The 22,312-nt window shown below is 40.0% G+C and overlaps 1 protein-coding gene across 1 annotated transcript in view; it reads right to left on the bottom strand.

The window, feature by feature from the left end:
* Positions 1-12,889, bottom strand: part of LOC108388320 (girdin-like) — a 101,018-nt gene extending 88,129 nt beyond the window's left edge. Inside the window, 2 exon segments of the mRNA XM_073240088.1 lie at positions 12,135-12,235; positions 12,334-12,889. Of these exon segments, the coding sequence (XP_073096189.1) occupies positions 12,135-12,235; positions 12,334-12,396 (164 nt within the window). The 5' untranslated portion in view covers positions 12,397-12,889.
* Positions 12,890-22,312: the final 9,423 nt, after the last annotated feature.

Below are 22,312 nucleotides of genomic sequence, written 5' to 3'. Positions count from 1 at the left end.
TACTATATTTGGCAGACAAAGACAAACAGCAGCACGGTCACGAAGTCATGGTTAAAAACTCAAAAGAGAGCTGAAGGGAAACTTGTTTTATATAATTAACTCTGGTATACTTTAAGTCAGTAAATTAAACAAATGTTTATTGAATACTTAGTGTGGCTATATTAATGTATAAAAGCTTAGTTTAGTCAAGCTATCTTTGTGGAGAAAAGTACATCTGTATTTGGGAGAAGAGAGTAGGAACAACTCCAGTAACAAAAATATTAGATAGTTACTGTAAGATAAATTCCAATAAATTTTGACCGAAGTAAGCAGGCGAAGAGAAGCAACCAAGGGCCAGGTAGTTTATTTGAATGCCACCCCCGGGTGATGTTCCGTGGTCTGAAACACAGGCCGGGGAAGTCACACCCAGCAGGGCAGGCAGCAAGTTTTTAAAGAAGGCAGTGAGAGGGAGAGCAAAGGTGTACAGTGGCGTGAGGATTGGCTCATCTAGGGTGCGTGGGGGTCTCTCATTGGCATTTAGCCAGGTACTGGAAAGTTACCACTAATCCTTTAGCTTGGGGGAAGGGCTCTAGTTGGGAGGGTTATCCCATCAGGCTCTGGAATGTTGTCAGATCGGAACCTGTTGGTCTCTTTGCCTCCTTTGGTGAGGCCTGGGCTTGTCTATCAGGCTCACCCCTTACCCTGATGCCTGCAGCCTAACAGTTATGTAAATTTCATCTGCAATCCTAGGCACTCAGTAAATCTTTTCCTCTCTAGTCTTCTTCCATCTCTTTGCTTCTATTTTCCTTGCTCTATATTTGAATCCCCTTATATACCTCTCATCCACAATTGTCTCCTATTCATATGTTGGTAACATTTAAACCTAAAAAATACTTTAGAGATTATCTAGTTTCACTATAAATCAGAAAATCAAAGTCCAAAGTAGTAACTTGTATAGGCTTTTACCACTTTTTTCCATTCTCTTTCTCAGCTCTTCCCTTATAGGATTATTCAGGAAAACAAAGACAGACAGAAAAATGTTTCAGCAGTGTTTTATCTATAAAATCCATGTGCACAACAAATCATTGTTTTTACTATATTTTTGGAGCATATCCCTAATTGTCTTCACAATAAGTAATCAGACTAATGAAAATTCATTTCCTTCTCCCCACCCCTTGTTTATTACAGTAGTTTTTATTATAAATCTAGGTATTTAATTCTGAAAACAAATACTTAAGAAATATTTCAGTATTACTACTGAACATGTATATAAACTATAAAAACTGTACAAATTTACATGTAAGCCATTATTAAATGACAATAAACAATTTGGATTTTTACTCTGGGATGGATGTATAATATTCTAATAAATATGTGTGATTTCATTCCCACTTTTAAAAACTCCAACCCTAACAAGTAATGTACGTATTGTCTTTGTCCCTGACAGGTTATTACCAAGTTTCCTGTGCTCCTTAGACTTTTAAAAAATAAATTCCGAAAGTTTTTTGTTAAATTTATGTCTAACACTCCTCCTTATGATTTTTCAAAACTTAGTTGCCAGAAAGGCCTATAGTCTCTCTCTTTGAATGAAGTTTTTCTAAGAATTGGCGAGTCTCAAGAATTTAGAACTGTGGTTTGCTTGATCTTTTAAGATTTTTTTGTAAAAAAAAACTTGTAAATTTTGTTTTTTCATTTTCATTATTTGAGAAAGACTGCTTGAAACAATTAAGACAATTCTGAATATTAAAAAAGGAACTGTTTAGTTTTTAATTATTAAGATATCAGATGAAATTATTTTACTAATCTAGGAAAAAGTGAGAAATGCAATTTAGAGAAGTATTAATGCAAGCTAGAGAAAGTATTTTGAAAAATTCACAGAAAAGTATTTTAACAACTAAAAGTGACCTCATATTCAACAGGGATCTTAAAGATAGGGGAATGAAAGTTTTCTACATCCTTTTATAAAACTGGTGCTTTGTGTTTACAAATCTCTGCTATGATTACATGGGATTTAAGGGTATTTTTATAAACTGGCTGACTCATTAGGAAATCCAATGTAATAGTGGAAATCTTTGGTAGAACAGGCAGATACCTAGGTTCTCACAGCCTCAGTTTCAGTTCCTACTCTACATTATACCTATTTAGAGTGTGCAAACAGAAATATAAAATTCCTACTTCCTTAGAATCATAGGATATCACATCACAGTTTATCTATAAACTTTCTGGACTTGGAGACCAGGATAACTACTAAGCACTCTGGGTATGAGCAATAAACTTCCAGTTATAAGGGTTGGATCTCCCATTTCACTCATGTCTACTTTGAGTTATGGTCATACTAACACATGTTAGGAATATGGAAAACAGGCCCTTTCACTCCAAGAATGTGATCTCTTTATGGGAGAAGGATCACCTTTTGGTGAAACTGCCCCAAAAGTACTATCTCCACTTCCATGAAAAATAGTTGAATATTCAAAGATAGATTTACTGAAAATTATGCAAACCAAGAAACAAAGTAACTTCAGAAAAGGAGTATTTTTTTTAAAGAAAAATGTGATAATGGTACACTATCTGGCACTGCAAAGAACATTATAGTTATACTATATAACTATACAGTGTAGTATACAGTGATTATTGATTTAACTAAACTTGGAATAACTACATTAGAAGGACAGGGGAAGAAGATAGGGCATAAAAAAGATAACATCCCATTTACCATTATCCAGAAAGAAAACAGATAATGTCTAAAAGGGATAAATCAACATATACTAGGGTATATGTTGTATATATACCCTAAATATTGTAGTCTATCAAGTATTCTCAATATTCTCTTTCCTATTACCACTATATATGGGCTCAATAACAGAAGAAATTGTTAAAAAAATTCAAAGGTTTTACTTTACAGAACTGAGATGTGAGTAACTTAGGGCAGGGGACTGCTGTTTTTCATTACAAACCTTTTGGTATTAACTAATCCTTTTAACCATGTAAACATTTTCTAAAGGGAGAAAAAATACCCACAAAAAAATTATGTTTCATGAAGCCTGTCTATTTTTTTTACTTCTAGGGAAAAATGTAAGTAATTGTATCTGACTATTATTTAACTGAATCACATTTAATGAGGCTATGTATTCGTAGGATTCAATGATAGAGATTCAATAAGACAAGTGTGAGAGACTATGCATAAACAAAACAGTATAAAAAATTTCTCTTGTAGAAAGTATGCACTCTGTGTGAAAACAGAAAAAACTCTATGCCTGCATGTATTTTAAGGTTTGTTTCTTTATATAGTAGAAGTCACAGTACAGTAATTTAAACAAACTGGCTATAGTAGGAGTCTAAAATTGTCTAAAAGGAAACTGTAGTCTATCAAGTATTCTCAATATTCTCTTTCCTTCACACTTAATAATTAAAATGTTAACCAAAGATTAATTCAGAATAGACAGAATCATAGTTCATGAAGTTTTGATTAAACTCTTTTAGAAGGCATACTATTTAAAAATCTTTTCTTTGGAAAGATCTGTTTTTCTAAAATTACAGAAAACCTATGGAATTATACACATGTGATATGTGAACAAGTACCTTTCTAATCATATGCAGCTATTTCCAAGTCAACATTCTCTCAGATTGACCATTTCCTTTCACATGATGAAAAGAGAAAAATGCTTTATTTAGAGGCAAATAGCCTAGAGCAACACAGCTCAAATCCGTCCTGCCAGAAGCTAAATATAAGATGACGATAAAAGAGGGCCTCCAGAAATTTCACATTTATAAATGATCTACTTATGACCAGATGCATTAATTACAATAAACAGTAGTGTTATCTACCACTGTATATAGCTAATTTTTAAATTAGGGTAAGAAATAAAGGAAAAGTTAGCAGTTCTGTGACACTAATATTCTAAATTTGGTCCTTGTATAACCAAAGATTATGTCTTTATTTGTTCATAGATCAGTATCTACAAAAAAAAGAAAACTGATAGCTTTAATGGCTTCATGTTCTTCTGCCCAGACTGCACACCTGTTATGTACCTTCCTGGGCCATCTGTTTAGTGCTGGTGCTTCACAACATGGACTCATTTTTGATCATGCCACTCTAACTGACAAGTAGGTATATACAGGGTTTTCTTTTTAATTTGGGGTATATTTTATAATATTTCCATGTCATGATGAACATTTCAAATAACTAACTTGCATATCTAACTTCAAATGTACATATACCAGGATGAGTGCTTTATGAAAAATAATTATCACCATTTAAGGTTATCCAAGTAAGAAGGCATCTCAGTCTTGAGTATAATCAGGGAAATAAGTGGTTTAAAAAAAAGTATTAAATCAAGAGAACCAATGCTCTGATTTACAAATTGCAAATGGACACAAACAAAATAAAAATCAAACCCAATACATACCCTTAACTTTGGTTTTATCTGAACTGGACAAAATGACTGAAGATCTATGCTTTACTTCTTAGAATGAGCCAGTCTTCAATATCTGACTCCTTCAAATATTAGACTAGTAGTTTTCTAACTTTTTGGTGTGAGCACCCTTTTTCATTCTTAAATTACTGAGGACTCTAAAAAGCTTTTGTTTATGTGAGTTGTATCTACCTATATTTACTATATTATAAATTAAAATTAAGGATTAAAAAATAATTTCTTAATCCGCTAAGAACAAACTCACATGTTAACCTAAAGACCATTTTTATGTTAAATATTTTTTCCTAAAACAAAAAAATTTAATGGGGAGTGACATTCTTTTACAATCTCCCAATCCCCACCTCTTTAAACTCATTTCCCATTAGCAAGAAAAATAAATCTCTGCTTTGGCCATACCAAATAACCTAGAGTTCTTTAATTACACCATTGTTATCTACATCTTTAATGCCACTTTTCATGCTATTTTCTTTGCTTAAAATGTCCTTCCTCCTACTTCTGGTTATGACTCTTATTCACCCAATTGCTGCTACTTAATTTTAACTTTTATGTTCTAGTTCAAATGCTCCTTCCTCCAAAAAGCCTTTCCTCCATATAACTCATCAGATCACTTTGTGGCAACACTGTATCAAGAACTCAATTACAGGATACAGCACATACATCACACTACAATTTGTATACATGCTTGTCTCCCCTTACCAGCAAACAAGGACCATACCTTACTTATTCAGCATCATATGCCCAACACCTTGCAGATAGTTTGTCATATAGAGTAAGTCGCGCAGTAAGGACTGAGAAACCATTCACTGACTAGACTGATCTTTGATGAACCATCCTTTCACACTTCTCTCGGTAAGTACTATATTAAGATACTGGAAAAAGAGGGCTCAGCCCTGAGTTCCAGACTGGCCCTCCTCAGGGCCACACCCCTCACCACTGGGCAAGAAGTCCATGGAAATAAGAAAATGTACCCATACACTCCTCCTTCTAAATGACACTCCAGTCACTTAGAACTCTGGAATTTCCTGCTCAAATACCTCCAACCCAATTTCAAGGCCTGAATGGGCCACTTGTTCTAAGGATGGACTATGCTACACACATGTAGACGCATGGGCCAAGGAGCAGTAACTAGAAGAGGGAGTATAAGAGTTAGCACCTTGGACATGCATGCAGGAAACCCACAGGCACACACATGAGACCTCTTCATGGTGCCAAACAGAAAAAGGGATGGGGGAGGAAGCTGGGGTAGGAAACTATGCGTGTATGAATTCTAAATTCAACAAATCCTAAATTTGAATCTTCTCTTTTAAGTCATTATGAAAACATATGTATCAAGACAAAAGACAAAAACATATTTAACAATTCATTAAGTTGGTTATAACCTTTAAATATTTAGAACTATTGTGGTAAATTAATGCTTGCCTGGGTCTCACAAAGATTAGGGGCAGGCCTCCTCTCACTCAGAATGAAGTTGATAAGTTTCATCAACCTAGCTATATTAATCACTGAACTAGCAAAACAATGCTGAGATAACATAAAAATAAAATCAGAGGGGAGAAAAGATGGTGGCATGAGTAGTGTGGCAGAAATCTCCCAAAACTACTATATTTTAAAAATACAGCAAATACAGCTATTCCTAAAAGAGTGACCTCAAGTAACAGTACATCAGTCAGTCTACATCTGGGAGAAGTCAACATCTCATGGAAAAGGGTAAAGTACAAAGCCACAATCTGGCAGGACCCAGGCACCCCCTCCACCCCAGCTCACCAGCAGGAGGAAAAGAATCAGAGCAGGGAGTGAGTGGGAGCACAGGACTGCTGAATACCCAGCCCCAGAAATCTACCTGAGAGGCACAGACCCACACTGCATGGTGCTCTGGAGTAAGAGCAACTGAAAAGCCAAGTCTGAGACTAAGATGTGAACAGATTCCCACAACCAGCTGCCCTGGGACAAAAGAAAAGCAGGTGCTTTAAGGGATCTCTCAACAGTCAGAGGGCTGCTAAAGAGGCAAGGGTTTAGGAGAAAGAACAGGTGTACAAAATCGTCCTAGTGCACTCAACCCAGAAGGCTGGGAACTTTCAGGAGCTTTAGGCGCCCTTTTCCGCTGGTTGGCAGTGAAGCCCCAAGGCCCATCACTGTGATAAGCAGTCTGCCGCTCCTTCATCACCACCGGAACCTTAGCACAAACCAGCTGTCCTGCCACTGCTGCACACTAGCTGCAGGGCAGCTACACCTACAGCAACTACACAACTTAATGCAGAGGGTTCTCCCTGCACAGAGCTAACTGGCCCAGACACAGAGGCTGCTCCCTGGGCATGGTTGACTGGCATGGCACAGACAGCAGACATTGGTGCTGAGACCGGGAGCCATGAAGGGGCTTTGTTATCCCAGTGGAAACTGCGCCGCTCACCTACGACCCCCACCATTGCCTTAGGCCATCCCAAGGGCAACCCAGCTCACAGCACTTTAGGGGATTAACCCAGAGGTCACTCCCTGTGCTTGGTTAACCAGCACAGACAGTGGACACAGGCAAGGACACCGGCAAGCAGGAAGGGACTTTGTCCTCCCAGCTGACACCATGTCATTCACTGGCAACCACTCCCATTGTTCTAGGACTATGAAAATGCAGAACAACCTTTTTCAATCCAAAACCATTCAAACACCAGAAGGAGGGCTCTGTGAGACTGAAATCACCAATCTTCCAGAAAAAGAATTTAAAAAAACTCATGAGCATGCTAATGGAGATACAGAAAAATATTTAAGAGCAAAGGGATGAATTCAGGAGGGAGACAATGGAAATGAAACAAACAATGGAGGGATTTAAAAGCATATTAGGTGAGGTATAGAGGAGCCAATAAATGGAATATAAATCAGAGAACAGGAATACAGAGCTGAGGCACAGAGCAAAAAAAGGATCTCTAGGAATGTAAGAATATTAAGAGAACTCTTTGACCAATCCAAACAGAACAATATTTGCATTATAGAGGTACCAGAGGAAGAAGAGAGAGAAAAAGGGAAAGTGTCTTTGAAGAAATAATTGCTGAAAACTTCCCCAATCTGGGGAAGGAAACAATTTCTCAGGCCATGGAAGTCCAAAGATCTCCCAACACAAGGAACTCAAGGAGGACAACACCAAGACATATAATAATCAAAATGGCAAAGATCAAGGATAAGGACAGAGTAATAAAAGCATCCAGAGTGAGAAAAAAGACTACCTACAAAGGAAAACCCATCAGGCTATCATCAGATTTCTCAGCAGAAACCTTAAAGGCCAGAAGGGAGTGGCATGATACATTCAGTGCAATTAAACATAAGGGCCTAGAACTAAGAATACTCTACCCAGAAAGATTATCATTTAAATTTGAAGGAGGGATTAAACAATTCCCAGATAAGCAAAAGCTGAGGAAATTTACCTCCCACAAGCCATCTCTATCATGTATTTTAACTGGACTGCGCTAGATGGAAGTGTGCCTAAGACGAAATGTCTGTCGCCAGAAAAAATAAAACCACAGCAAAGGAAGTAGACCAATTAAATAGTAACCAAATGCAAAATTAAATCAGTGACCCACAAAGTCAGTCAAGGGATACATAAAGAGTATAGAATATGACACCTAACATATAAAGACTGGAGGAGGAAGAAAAAGAAGGGAGAGAAAAAAAGAACCACAAGACTGTATTTATAATAGCGTAATAAGTGAATTAAGATAGACCACTAGATAGTAAAGAAGTTGCCCTTAAAGCTTTGGTAACCAAGAATCGAAAGCCTGCAATGGCAATAAGTACATATCTTTCAATAAACACCCTAAATGTAAACGGACTGAATGCACCAATTAAAAGACACAGAGTTACAGAATGGATAAAAAAGCAAGACCCTTCTATATGCTGCCTACAAGAGACTCACTTCAAACCCAAAAACTTCCACAGGCTAAAAGTGAAGGGATGGAAAAATATATTTCATGCAACTAATAGGGAGAAAAAAGCAGGTGTTGTAGTACTTGTATCAGATTAAATAGACTTCAAAACAAAGAAATTAACAAGAGACAAAGAAGGGCATTACATAATGATAAAGGGGTCAGTCCAACAAGAGTATAAAACCATTAAAAATATCTATGCACCCAACACAGGAGCACCAACATATGTGAAACAAATACTAACAGAATTAAATGGGGAAATAGAATGCAATGTGTTCATTTTAGGAGACTTCAACACTCCATTCACTCCAAAGGACAGATCAACCAGACAGAAAATAAGTAAGGAGACAGACACCCTGAACAACACAATAGAACAAATGGACCTAATAGACATCTACAGAACTCTACACCCAAAAGTAGCAGGATACACATTCTTTTCAAGTGTACAAGGAACATTTTCCAGAATATAACATACACTAGGCCACAAAAAGAGCCTCAGCAAATTCAAAAAGATTGAAATTGTACCAACCAACTTCTCAGATCACAAAGGTATGAAACTAGAAATAAATTCTGCAAAGAAAACAAAAAGCCTCACAAACACATGGAGGCTTAACTACATGCTCCTAAATAATCAATGGATCAATGACCAAATTAACACAGAGATCAAGCAATATTTGGAGACAAATGAAAACAGCGCAAGGCTCCAACTTTTGTGGGAGGCAGTGAAGGCACTTCTAAGAGGAAAGTATATAGCAATCCAGGCTATTTAAAGAAGGAAGAACTATCCCAAATAACAGTCAAAATTCACAATTATTGAAACTGTAAAAAGAACAACACACAAATCAGGCCCAAAGTTAGTGGAAGAAAGGACAGTATAAAGATCAGAAAAGAAGTCAATAAAATTGAAAAGAATAAAACAATAGAAAAAATAAATGAAACCAAGAGCTGGTTCTTTGAGAAAATAAACAAAATAAATAAACCTCTAGGCAGACTTACCAAGAAAAAAAGAGTCTACACACATAAACAGAATTAGAAATGAGAAAGGAAAAATCATTACGGACACCACAGAAATACAAAGAATTATTAGAGAGTACAATGAAAAATTATATGCTAACAAACTGGATAACCTAGAAGAAATGAACAACTTTCTAGAAAAATACAACCTTCCAAGGCAAACCCAGAAAGAAACAGAAAATCTGAACAGACCAATTACCACCAATGAGATTGAAACAGTAATCAAAAAACTACCCAAGAACAAAATTTCCATACCAGATAGATTCACCGCTGAATTTTATCACACATTTAGGGAAGACTTAATACCCATTCTCCTTTAAGTTTTCCAAAAAATAAATGAGGAGCATATACTTCCAAACTCATTCTATAAAGCCAGCATCACTCTAATACAAAAACCAGGCAAAAACACCACAAAAAAAGAAAACTACAGATCATATCCCTGATGAACATAGATGCAAAAATACTCAACAAAATATTAGCAAACCTAATTCAAAAATACATCAAGAGGATTATACATCATAATCAACTGGGGTTCATCCCAGGGATGTAAGGATGGTACAACATTTGAAAATCAATCAACATAATCCACTGAATCAATAAAAAGGAGGATAAAAATCACATGATTATCTCCATAGATGCTGAAAAAGCATTTGACAAAATTCAACACCCATTCATGATAAACACTATCAACAAAATGGGTAAAGACAGCAGGTACCTCAACATAATAAATGCCATATGTGACAAACCCACAGCCAACATCATACTTAACAGCGAGAAGCTGAAAGCCTTTCCTTTAAGATTGAGAACAAGACAAGGATGCCCACTCTCCCGGCTTTTATTCAACATAGTGCTGGAGGTCCTAGTCACACAATAAGACACCACAAAGAAATAAAAGCCATCCAGATTGGTAAGGAAGAAGTCAAACTGTTCCTGTTTGAAGATGACATGATATTGTACATAAAAAACCTTAAAGAATCTACTCCAAAACTACTTGATCTACTATAAGAATTCAGAAAAGTTGCACGATACAAAATTAATACACAGAAATATGTTGCATTCCAATACACTACCAATGAACTAGCAGAAAGAGAAATCAGGAAAAAAATGCCATTCACAACTGCATCAAAAAGCATAAAATACCTAGGAATAAACCTAACAAAGGAAGTAATAGACCTATACTCTGAAAACTACAAGACACTCATAAGAGAAATTAAAGAACATACCCATAAATGCAAATTCATTCCATCCTCATGGGTAGGAATAATTAATATTGTGAAAATGGCCATCCTGCCTAAAACAATCAACAGATTCAATGCAATCCCTATCAAAATACTAACAGTATTTTTCAACAAAATAGAACAAATAGTTAGAAAATTCATATGGAACTACAAAAGACCCAGAATAGGCAAGGCAATCCTGAGAAGGAAGAATAAAGCTGGGGTGGCTATGCTCCACAACTTCAAGCTCTACTACAAAGCCACAGTAACCAAGACAATTTGGTACTGGCACAGAAACAGACCCATAGACCAATGGAACAGACTAGAGAGTCCAGATATTAACCCAAGCATATATGGTCAATTAATATACAATAAAGGAGCCATGGATATACAATGGGGAAATGACATCATCTTCAACAACTTGTGCTGGCAAAACTGGACAGCTACATGTAAGAGAATGAAACTGGATTACTGTCTAACTCCATACACAAAAGTAAACTCAAAATGGATCAAAGACCTGAATGTAAGTCATGAAACCTTAGAGCTAATTTTGAAATGCAGGTTACTGAAATCTTGATGACAACTAGATAATGATTTAGTAGGAAAATCTTGGTCTTTTATGCTTATGATATTGGGTTCATATTAAGTAGGAATGTGTTTTTGAGATGGTAATTGAATATTAAAATCATACTAGTAGCTGGACCAGTGAAATAAAACTTCATTTTATCATTTTAGGTAGTGTAGCTTACATGCATTCTAAATACATCACTATAGGTTATCAAGCTGAATATTACAGTTGTGTTCAAAATAACATATATTTAGCTTTATTTCTTTTGAATAAAACTGATAACAAGAGTAGTGTATAGCTTTCAATTTCAGGAGATTCTTATGTTTTATATACGTGGGAATTTAATGAGTTATTAATACTTAATTGTTACTAGAGAATAAGTCAAGATTTCAGTAACCTGCATGTCAAAATTAGCTCTAAGAGTACCTTAAAATAATCCCACAAATATTAATCTAATAAATCACATGATAAGTCATCTAATCAGACTTCGGTCATTTTACACATTTAAATTACTTGCTGCAGCAACAGTCCTCACCAATCAGAACTGTTTGAAATTCTCTCTTCTAAAATGTGTTATTACTTCACCAGTTTCAAATTCTGAGCCATTTATTTTTAGACACAGAGGTTAATGAGAAACATTTCTGCATCAAATATACATAACTTCACAGTAAAGGTTTTTTTCCCCTTAGGAAACTATTCTCATTCTCTCTCTCATTTTACCAATAATCAAAGTGGTTACTGTGTGGTTTGGATTTCAGCACTGAAGATAATAAATGACAAGACTTGGTTTGGAGAATGAAAAATTTAAGCTTCACAATTTTAACAAGTATAATTACTGGGTTGTGATAAATGGGCTGGGCATGTAAGACTACTGCTCCTTTCAAGGTCCAATTCTTGAGTCACTTGAATTTTTCTGGCCAAAGAACCAAATCAGGAGCTTAAAACATAAATTCTAAGTTTACAGTATGCAATTTTTCAATAAAACAAGTTATCTAGAAAAGAAAAAGACACTTACATTTGGAACATGACCTGGTTCAAGAATACCCCATCCACCAAAGCCACATAATCATCCAGGTCGGTCCCATTTTCTTCAGCCAGAGGTCCAAACGTTTTAACCTGGAACAGAACGATCATCACGATATTGAACGCCCACCTCCATCTCTGCAGCCACAAATAATGCAGCAAAATAATACGATAAATAACACCCCACTTACCCAAGTGACCAAGGGGCTGGTCATGAACTGCTCCACAAGGGGCATAAAACTCTCGTTCTCCATTTTACAGATATTTGTAAAAGGAACTATCACAAAAAATATGCCTAGGGAATTGGTCAACGCTAAAGTAGGAGGAAATCAATGAAATACGTTAGATACTACGCTAAGGATTCAAAGCGGCCCCCATGCTCAAAACGTTCCAGCCACCAGTGGGCATGAAACCGCTTCGACCCGCGGAGCCTTCCTTGCTCGCAGCCCCTTACCAACGACAGGCAGGGCTCGACCCCTCCCCGAGGGGAGGGGTCTTGAACGTGTGTTCCTAACCCCTCAGTTTCTTGAGCCCCGCCAGCCTTTTCAGTGCGCCTCTGTAAAGCCCTGGCACAAAAATCACCGCCGCGCTCTAGCCTCCTCCTCCTCCGCCCTCTGGAGTGGCTGGAGAAACGCTCTCAGAACCGCAGAACCGAAGGACACCCCACTCCTCGCCGACCAACCAATAGCGGGAGACCGCAGTCAATGAGAGCGCGCTGCTCCCTCCTCCGACTCTCCGCCCCTCCCGCGCCGTAGCCTCTGGATTGTGACGTAAGAAAACCACTGTATGAGCGAAGCGCGCTCCCGAGCGAGAGCACCTCCGGGCAGGCTCCGCCGCCGCCCACATCTTGGCGGCGGGCGCGGGCGCGCGCTCGCTGCAGCTGCTGCGGTGGCCGGCCCCTACCTAGCTAGCGCCCAGGATGGTTGCCAGGGATTAGGGGGCGGAGACGGGGAAGGCAGAGGAAGGGGTCTGTCTGCTTACTCGCTCCTACCTAATTATATGAATGGGATGAAAAGAGAGTGAGGCCCACCAAGAACTGAGGGAGTTAATCCGTTTAAGCCAGAGAGCACTCACACGCTTTCAATGTGAGTTCATTCCACATGCTCTGAATCTTGGCTGACCTTGAGACTTGCTCTAATGCAGGTGAGATAGGGCAGAGACAAGGGACAAGCGTTATGATAAATTTTCCTTAAAAAATACTGAGATTAGCATATTAACAGGAGAGACTTATCTTAAAGCTGAATTTCCACTTTTGAAAGAGAACTGGGAAGTTAGATTCACCCAACGACTCTCTTACAGCAAGGCATGCAGTCTTAACTAATGTGTTCCCAATACTTGGGGGTAGCCACTAACTTAGAGAGGAACAAAAAGTTTGTCCTACAAAATAAACTAGAAGACTGGCTATAGAAAATGACATACTGTCTCTCACCAGAGATAGAATCATGAGATGAGACCGCCTGACAAGCCTATACCCCCGACCCTATACCTTTGCCCCATTCTTGAAAGCCTTAGTAGACACAATCCCAGGCTTTGGGTGCTCCTCCTCCTCTCTGGGATTGCCCACACTCCCCTTCCTTGGGGTGTGTATTTTCAAAAGACTTTTATACTGCTCAACTTACTGTACTTTGTCTCTCTGCTCTTTCAGTGGTGTCTTTGTCACTTTGCTATTCCATTCTATCTTCCAGACTTTAAGCATAAGTCTTCACTCTCTCTGTCCTACTCCAGATAAGCAAGTAAACCTGCCTTTATCTACCTTGGCTTTACTTTGGTCCTCCCTTAGAGTATATTTAAATAACTTTAATTCTGCTTCACTACTGTGTCTCTGCCCTTCAATTCTTTGTTGCAGTAGGGACAGGAACCAAAGAGAACAAACTGATCACCTCCAACAGATTAGCTATGGGGACGGGGGATTCATATCTTGTATAACTGGCAGTTCATCTCCAAAGAGATTTTTGCGTCAGAAACAGATGGATGGCAGTTCATTTCCAAAGAGATTTCTGCCTCCGAACAACCTATTGCCTAGACAATGCGCTGGATCTACTGACAATTTTCCCTCTTTATGCTCTTTTGTAGCTGTTATGGAGATCCTACCTTTGGTTATTGTTTTCCTACTTCTAGGCATGATTTACATTTCTCAGTTACAATCACACTCAAATTCTCCTGTTTACTATTAGTTTGCCACATTCGGATTTGTGTACTCTTGAAAGCTTTCAAACAAATGTGATCCTTTGGCATATGCCATTATCTTCAAGTGGGAGATCTTTGTGATTCTAATGCTTTCTAATATCATTCTCGGAAAGAAACCTAGTGGAAAAAGTGAGCACTACGATACCGTATATACCAATATGAATTTTAAATGAATTAATGAGTTGTGCATCCTTTAAAAAATAAAAAAGAGAGTGACTATTCTATTGCTGAAGTTTAGCTTTCTTAACTTAGATCTGAATAACTTAAAAAGGAAAGAATGGCATTTGGTTACACAAAAAAAGGAACTTCTGTAGAAAAACCAAACCAACACAAAAAAAACTCCTAAAATGGTGTGAGTGCCGGGACAGCGCCCAGGACCCGGAGCAGAGCCCACAGGGGTTCTCACTGGAGCTGTGGAAACACCGCGTGCATTTCGGGGAAGGTGGCATCTGAGCTGGAGGAATCTGCCAGGCAGCAGGGGCCCCGGGCGCGTCCGAAGGGCAGGGAACGCAGGACCCTTAGCCGTCAGCCCCCAGGGCGCGGGCGGACCGGAGAGGCGATGGCGTTAGGGTCAGACCAGCCCCGGAGCAGCTGTCAGAGTTCGCGGGGGGCGCAGCCCTGGGACCCAGGGCTCTGCCTGAAGACAAATCCGGGCCGCAGGAACGCTTGGCTTCCTTCTGGAGAAGCCGGGCAAGCGTACCCGGAGAGGTGACAGGCGGTCTCGGCGGCGCCGCCGCGCAAGCGCAGGGAAGGCGCCGGGAGGCGAGCGGCACAGCACACGACCCCGCTCTGGCGGCCCGCCTCCGGGCTGAAGACGCCGCGGCGGCACGACCACTCCCGCCGAAAGTGCGCCATCGGCGGCTCCTTCCCTCCCGGCCGCACTCCGACGCCGACTGGACCCAGGGCCCGCGGACTCACTCACCCACAGCGGCGGCGGCGGCGGCTGGCCGCGGCCTCTCCATTGCTCCTCAGCAACAGTTTTCTTCAAAGGTCGCGCTCGCAGCTGAAGCCGAGCCTTGTGTGCGTCCACCTGCTCTCATTGGCCCCTGTGGGTTTGAAACCCGCCAGTCGGAGGGGCGGGACAGCGGGACCACAGGAAAGGGGCCCTTGCGATCGGTCTTCCCCTTGGAGCCCGCCCCCCGGGGCCCGTGGTTTGGAAGAACTGCACCACCTTGGTGGGGAGAGGCGGTGGGGCCCGCGGGGTGGAGGCTCAGGGCGCCAGGGCTGCCCCGTGGGGAAGCTTCACCCTCCGTACCCTTATTCCTCTCTCCCCCAAGGCCCACCGACCTACGGAGAATAAGGCCCCCAGACCGGGGGAATTCTGGCGCTCGCCAGCGCGGAGCTGCAGGTCACGGTCTCCGCGCTCAGGCTTTCAGTGCTGCGCTGTGGGTCCTGTTTTGAGTTTTGTTGTGTAAAATACAACTGAACGTTTTACTCTTTTGAGGCGTGCGGTGCAGTCGCATCCAGCAATACATAGTGAACAAACTCCGTCGCCAAGCAGCCCTCAACCTTTTCATCCCTGTTCACTGGCCTCCCTCCCTGCCCTGGGCCCTCTGGTCCCCCATGGAACGGGCACCGCCGCTTGTAACGGTGGAGCGGCGGGTTCACAGAGTCCCTCCCTGGAGCTGCGAGCTAAGTGTCGGGTTTGTGGATGGCCTGGGCCCCTTATCCACACGCAGACTCCTGACCACGGTCTTGTTCCTTGGGGCTCTGCTCACACAGCACATGGTCTGTCTCCTTGTCCCTGGCTGACACTAGTCTCTGCCTCTTCACCCCAGCATGCAGGTAGTGACTGTCCCCTTGTTAGGCAGAAAGACAGATATGAGCTAGGTGGAGAGAGAATAAAGCCAGTAAAGCCCACTAAAAGGGACTCAAAGAGTTAACCAGATAAAAACAGAGAGGCAGAAAGGACTCACAGAGTCAATTAGTTGAAGTTTCAAGGGCCAGGAGTGACTTGGAATGTCCAGACACTCCCCAGATGAAAAACAGCTTCCCAGATGAGAAGCTTCCAAGCACAGACACTCCCCCAGATAAAGAAAACATCAGAGACCAGGCACAGCAAACATCAGAGTGCTGCCCATGTCTCCTTTTTACCAATTAACCAGGCCTCCAAGGTCAAAGGCCAAAGATTGTCAGTCAAGGACTTCTCTGCCCTGCCAAAAACCCCATAAAAAGAAGCCTCACAGTAAAGAGCTTGCCTGTCTAATCTTAGTCAGGCCCACTCTGTTACCCTGTACAGAATGAAATAAAATTTACTTTGCCTTCCTGACTTTGGTTTCATGTCTCACTCTGTCTGATTTCCCTGTGACTCTGAACCAAGTTCCTCCCCAACACCCTCACCCCTGGCACATAGGTAGTCTGTGTCCTCTTGCCCCTGGCACACAGGTAGTCACTGTCCCCTCACCCCTGGCACTCCTGTAGTTGGTGCCCCTCACCCCATGTAAGTAGTTCCCTCCCGTCTGTGATAGTGATGGGCAGCCTCCTCCAGCTGCTGCTCCTGGTCTTCCTGTATGAGTCCCAAGAAACTCTCTTGTCTCATCTGGCATCTCTGGGTCTTTCCTTGTGGATGTGCTTTCCCATCCCAACTGGCCCACTTGGGCCTGCCATCAGACTTGTGAACACACATCTGCTGCCCAGTATTTTGATGACTCTCAGAATCCCATTGAAGTGGAATGGGATAGCATTTGTCCTTCAGTGGCTGGCTTACTTCATTTAACATTGAGTCCTCAAGGTTCATTCATGTTGTAGCATGTCTCAGATTAGCTTCCTAGACTGAAAATATTCCATGATGTTTATGTGCCCTATTTTGTTTATACCTTCATCTGTCACAGTTGGGTTGCTTCCATCTTTTGGCTGCTGTGAATAACGCTGAGATGAATGCAAGTGTACACCTATCTGTTGGAGTCCCTGCTTTTCATTATTTTGGTTATACATCTAGAAGTAGTATTGTTGGATTATATGATAATTTAATTTTTAATATTTTGAGGAACTGCCATACTGTTTTCAGTATGGAATCTGTTTTTTATTTGACTTCATTAGCAGAGGAAGGGATCATGAGCTCAAAAAAGCCTCTTGTTCATTAATTAGTCCTAGTTCTTTGGAGCAACAGAAGCCACTTCTGCACCCTCTTCTACATTCTTGGAATATTTGAAGGACTATTTTGTAGAACACAAAGAGTGGAAAGAAAGCTAGGCAGGCTTCACAATTCTCAACTCATCAATCAAACTCTCCACCACAGTTCTCCCGTGGCTTCAGTGGCTTCTCTTGCTTGCAGGCTAATGTCCTACAAATCCCCACAGGGCCTAGTCTGCTTGTTTAGCTTCAGCTCCTACTATTCTCCCCTTGCTCACTGTAGTCAGTCATGCTGTTTGTTTCTTCATTCCTTTCTATACTCTTCTTTCTGGGAACTCAATTGTCACTCTCTCTTTTTCCTAGTTAATTATAACAGCTCTGTTGAGATATTCACAGACCATATAATTCATTCTCTTAAAGTGTACAATCCAATTTTAGAACATTTTCATCACCCTAAAGAAACCTCATACCCATTAGGAGCCAGTCACTCTCCATTCCCTCTTCTTAGTCCTTGGAAACCTCTAATCTACTTCTGTCTCTGTGGATTTGCCCCTTCTGGACATTTCATACACATGAAATCATCCAATATGTGGCCTATGATGGGCTTCTTTCACTTAGCTTGTTTCTGAGATTCACCATGTTGTAGCACGTGTCAGTTCTTCATTCCTTTTAATGACTGGATAACATTCCATTGTATAAATACACCACACTTTATTTACCCACTCATCAGTTAATAAACATTTGGGTTTTTCCACTTTTTAGTTATTGTGAGTAATGCTGCTATGAACAACTATGTGCAAATTATTGTGTGGATATATGTTTTCCACACTTTTGGGTATATACCTTAGGAATAGAATTACTAGGTCATATGGCAACTCTATGTTTAAGCATTTGAGCTCAAAATAAGCCTCTTGCTCATTGCTCCTGTTCTTTTGGAGCAACAGAGCCACTTATGCACACTCTCCTACATTCTTTGGATAATGAATGAGATCAAAATAAAATATAATGTAGAAGTTGGAAAGAAGTTGTCTAGATTGAAGTCACCAAGGATAGTGAACTGGCTGGTCAAGAGGCTTCACTTGACAGTTTGCAGAATGTCTACTTTCACCTAGATTCCAATCTTCTCTTTGTGGGTTCAGGAACTTGACGTAATTAGTATCTTGATTGTAGATTACTCTCTCAGGGATACATTCACTAAGTAAAAATGATAGCAGCTATTATTAGGTGAATGAATGTATGAACTGAGCATTTAAAATCTCTGGTGATATAATGAGCTCTTTCTGTATTTCATCTCATTTAACACAACAAACCTTTGATATAGTTACTACTATCACCATTTTTTTAACTTTGTTATCATTAATATACAATTACATGCAGAGCATTATGTTTAGTAGGCTTCCCCCCTCAGCAAGTCCCCCCCACAATCCCCATTACAGTCACTGTCCATCAGCGTAGTAAGATACTGTAGAATCAATAGTTTTCTCTGTGTTGCACAGCCCTCCTCATGTGACCCCCCACATTATACATGCTAATCGTCATGCCCCCTTTCCTTTTCCCCACCCTTATCCTTCCCTTCCCACCCATCCTCCCCAATCCCTTTCCCTTTGGTAACTGTTAGACCATTCTTGGGTTCTGTGATTCTGCTGCTGTTTTGTTCCTTCAGTTTTTCTTTGTTCTTATACTCCACATATGAGTGAAATCACTTGGTACTTGTCTTTCGCCACCCGGCTTATTTCACTGAGCATAATACCCTCTAGCTCCATCCATGTTGCTGTAAATGGTAGGATCTGTTTTCTTCTTATGGCTGAATAATATTCCATTGTGTATATGTACCACATCTTCTGTATCCATTCATCTACTGATGGACACTTAGGTTGCTTCCATTTCTTGGCTATTGTAAATAGTGCTGTGATAAACATAGGGGTGCATCTGTCTTTTTCAAACTGGGCTGCTGCATTCTTAGGGTAAATTCCTAGAAGGGGAATTCCTGGGTCAAATGGTATTTTTATTTTGAGCATTTTGAGGAACCTCCATAGTGCTTTCCACAATGGTTGAACTAATTTACATTCCCACCAGCAGTGTAGGAGGGTTCCCCTTTCTCCGCAACCTCGCCAGTATTTGTTGTTGTTTGTCTTTTGGATGGTGGCCATCCTTACTGGTGTGAGGTGATATCTCATTGTGGTTTTAATTTGCATGTCTCTGATGACAAGTGATGTGGAGCATCTTTTCATGAGTCTGTTGGCCATGTGAATTTCTTCTTTGGGGAAGTGTCTATTCATATCCTCTGCCCATTTTTTAATTGGATTATTTGCTTTTTGTTTGTTGAGCTGCGTGAGCTCTTTATATATTTTGGATGTCAACCCTTTATCAGATCTGTCATTTATGAATATAGTCTCCCACACTGTAGGATACCTTTTTGTTCTATTGATGGTGTCCTTTGCTGTACAGAAGCTTTTTATCTTGATATAGTCCCACTTGTTCATTTTTGCTTTTGTTTCCCTTGCCCAGGGAGATATGTTCATGAAGAACTCACTCATGTTTATGTCCATGAGATTTTTGCCTATGTTTTTTTCTAAGAGTTTTATGGTTTCATGACTTACATTCAGGTCTTTGATCCATTTGGAGTTTACTTTTGTGTATGGGGTTAGACAGCGATCCAGTTTCATTCTCTTACATGTAGCCATACAGTTTTGCCAGCACCATCTGTTGAAGAGACTGTCATTTCCCCATTGTATGTCCATGGCTCCTTTATCAAATATTAACTGTGCCACTGGTCTGTGGCTCTGTTCTTGTGCCAGTACCAAATTGTCTTGATTACTAAGGCTTTGTAGTAGAGCTTGAAGTTGGGGAGCGAGATCCTCCCCCCTACTTTATTCTTCCTTCTCAGATTGCTTTGGCTCTTTGAAAGTTCCATATGAATTTTTGAACTATTTGTTCCAGTTCATTGAAGAATGCTGTTGGTAATTTGATAGAGATTGCATTGAATCTGTATATTGCTTTGGCCAGGATGGCCATTTTGATGATATTAATTCTTCCTAGCCAGGAGCATGTGATGAGTTTCCATTTGTTAGTGACCTCTTTAATTTCTCTTAAGAGTGTCTTGTAGTTTTCAGGGTATAGGTCTTTCACTTCCTTGGTTAGGTTTATTCCTAGGTATTTTATTCTTTTTGATGCAATTGTGAATGGAATTGTTTTCCTGATTTCTCTTTCTATTAGTTCATTGTTAGTGTATAGGAAAGCTACAGATTTCTGTGTGTTAATATTGTATCCTGCAACTTTGCTGAATTCTGATATTAGTTCTAGTAGTTTTGGAGTGGAGTCTTTAGGGTTTTTAATGTACAATATCATGTCATCTGCAAATAGTGACAGTTTGACTTCTTCTTTATCAATCTGCATTCCTTGTATTTCTTTGTTTTGTTTGATTGCCGTGGCTAGGACCTCCAGTACCATGTTGAATAACAGTGGGGAGAGTGGGCATCCCTGTCTTTTTCCCGATCTCAGAGGAAAAAGTTTCAGCCTCTCACTGTTCAGTATGATGTTAGCTGTGGGTTTATCATATATGGCCTTTGTTATGTTGAGGTACTTGCCCTCTATGACCATTTTGTTGAGAGTTTTTATCATGAATGGATGTTGAATTTTGTCAAATGCTTTTTCAGCATCCATGGTGATGATCATGTGGTTTTTGTCCTCCTTTTTGTTGATGTGAAGGAGATGATGTTGGATTTTCGAATGTTGTACCATCCTTGCATCCCTGGGATGAATCCCACTTGGTCATGGTGTATGATCCTCTTGATGTATTTTTGAATTTGGTTTGCTAATATTTTGTTGACTATTTTTGCATCTACGTTCATCAGGGATATTGGTCTGTAGTTTTCTTTTTTGGTGGAGTCTTTGCCTGGTTTTGGTATTAGGGTGATGTTGGCCTCATAGAATGAGTTTGGGAGTATTCCCTCCTCTTCTACTTTTTGGAAAACTTTAAGGAGAATGGGTGTTATGTCTTCTCTGTATGTCTGATAAAATTCCGAGGTGAATCCACCTGGCCCGGTGGTTTTGTTCTTGGGTAGTTTTTTGATTGCCTATTCAATTTCGTTGCTGGTAATTGGTCTGTTTAGATTTTCTTTTTCTTTCTGGATCAGTCTTGGAAGGTTGTATTTTTCTAGGAAGTTGTCCATTTCTCCTAGGTTTTCCAGCTTGTTAGCATATAGGTTTTCATAGTATTCTCTAATAATTCTTTGTATTTCTGTGGGGTCCGTCGTGATTTTTCCTTTCTTGTTTCTGATTCTGTTGATGTGTGTTGACTCTCTTTTTATCTTAATAAGTCTGGCTAGAGGCTTATCTATTTTGTTTATTTTCTCAAAGAACCAGCTCTTGGTTTCATTGATTTTTTCTATTGTTTTATTCTTCTTGATTTTATTTATTTCTTCTCTGATCTTTATTATGTCCCTCCATCTGCTGACCTTAGGCCTCATTTGTTCTTCTTTTTTGAATTACGATAATTGTGACATTAGACTGTTCATTTGGGATTGTCTTCCTTCTTTAAATATGCCTGGATTGGTATATACTTTCCTCTTAAGACTGCTTTTGCTGCGTCCCACAGAAGTTGGGGCTTTGTGTTGTTGTTGTCATTTGTTTCCATATATTGCTGGATCTCCATTTTAATTTGGTCATTGATCCATTGATTATTTAGGAGCCTCCATGTGTTTGTGAGCCTTTTTGCTTTCTTTGTACAATTTATTTCTAGTTTTATACCTTTATGGTCTGAAAAGTTGGTTGGTAGGATTTCAATCTTTTGGAATTTACTGAGGTTCTTTTTGTGGCCTAGTATGTGATCTATTCTGGAGAATGTTCCATGTGCACTTGAGAAGAATGTGTATCCTATTGCTTTTGGATGTAGAGTTCTATAGACGTCTA

The sequence above is a fragment of the Manis javanica genome, chromosome 1 (genome assembly GCF_040802235.1).
Source record: "Manis javanica isolate MJ-LG chromosome 1, MJ_LKY, whole genome shotgun sequence".
Taxonomy (NCBI): Eukaryota; Metazoa; Chordata; class Mammalia; order Pholidota; family Manidae; genus Manis; species Manis javanica.
Note: the sequence above shows the minus strand (reverse complement) of the source record. Positions and strands in the feature narration are given on the sequence as shown.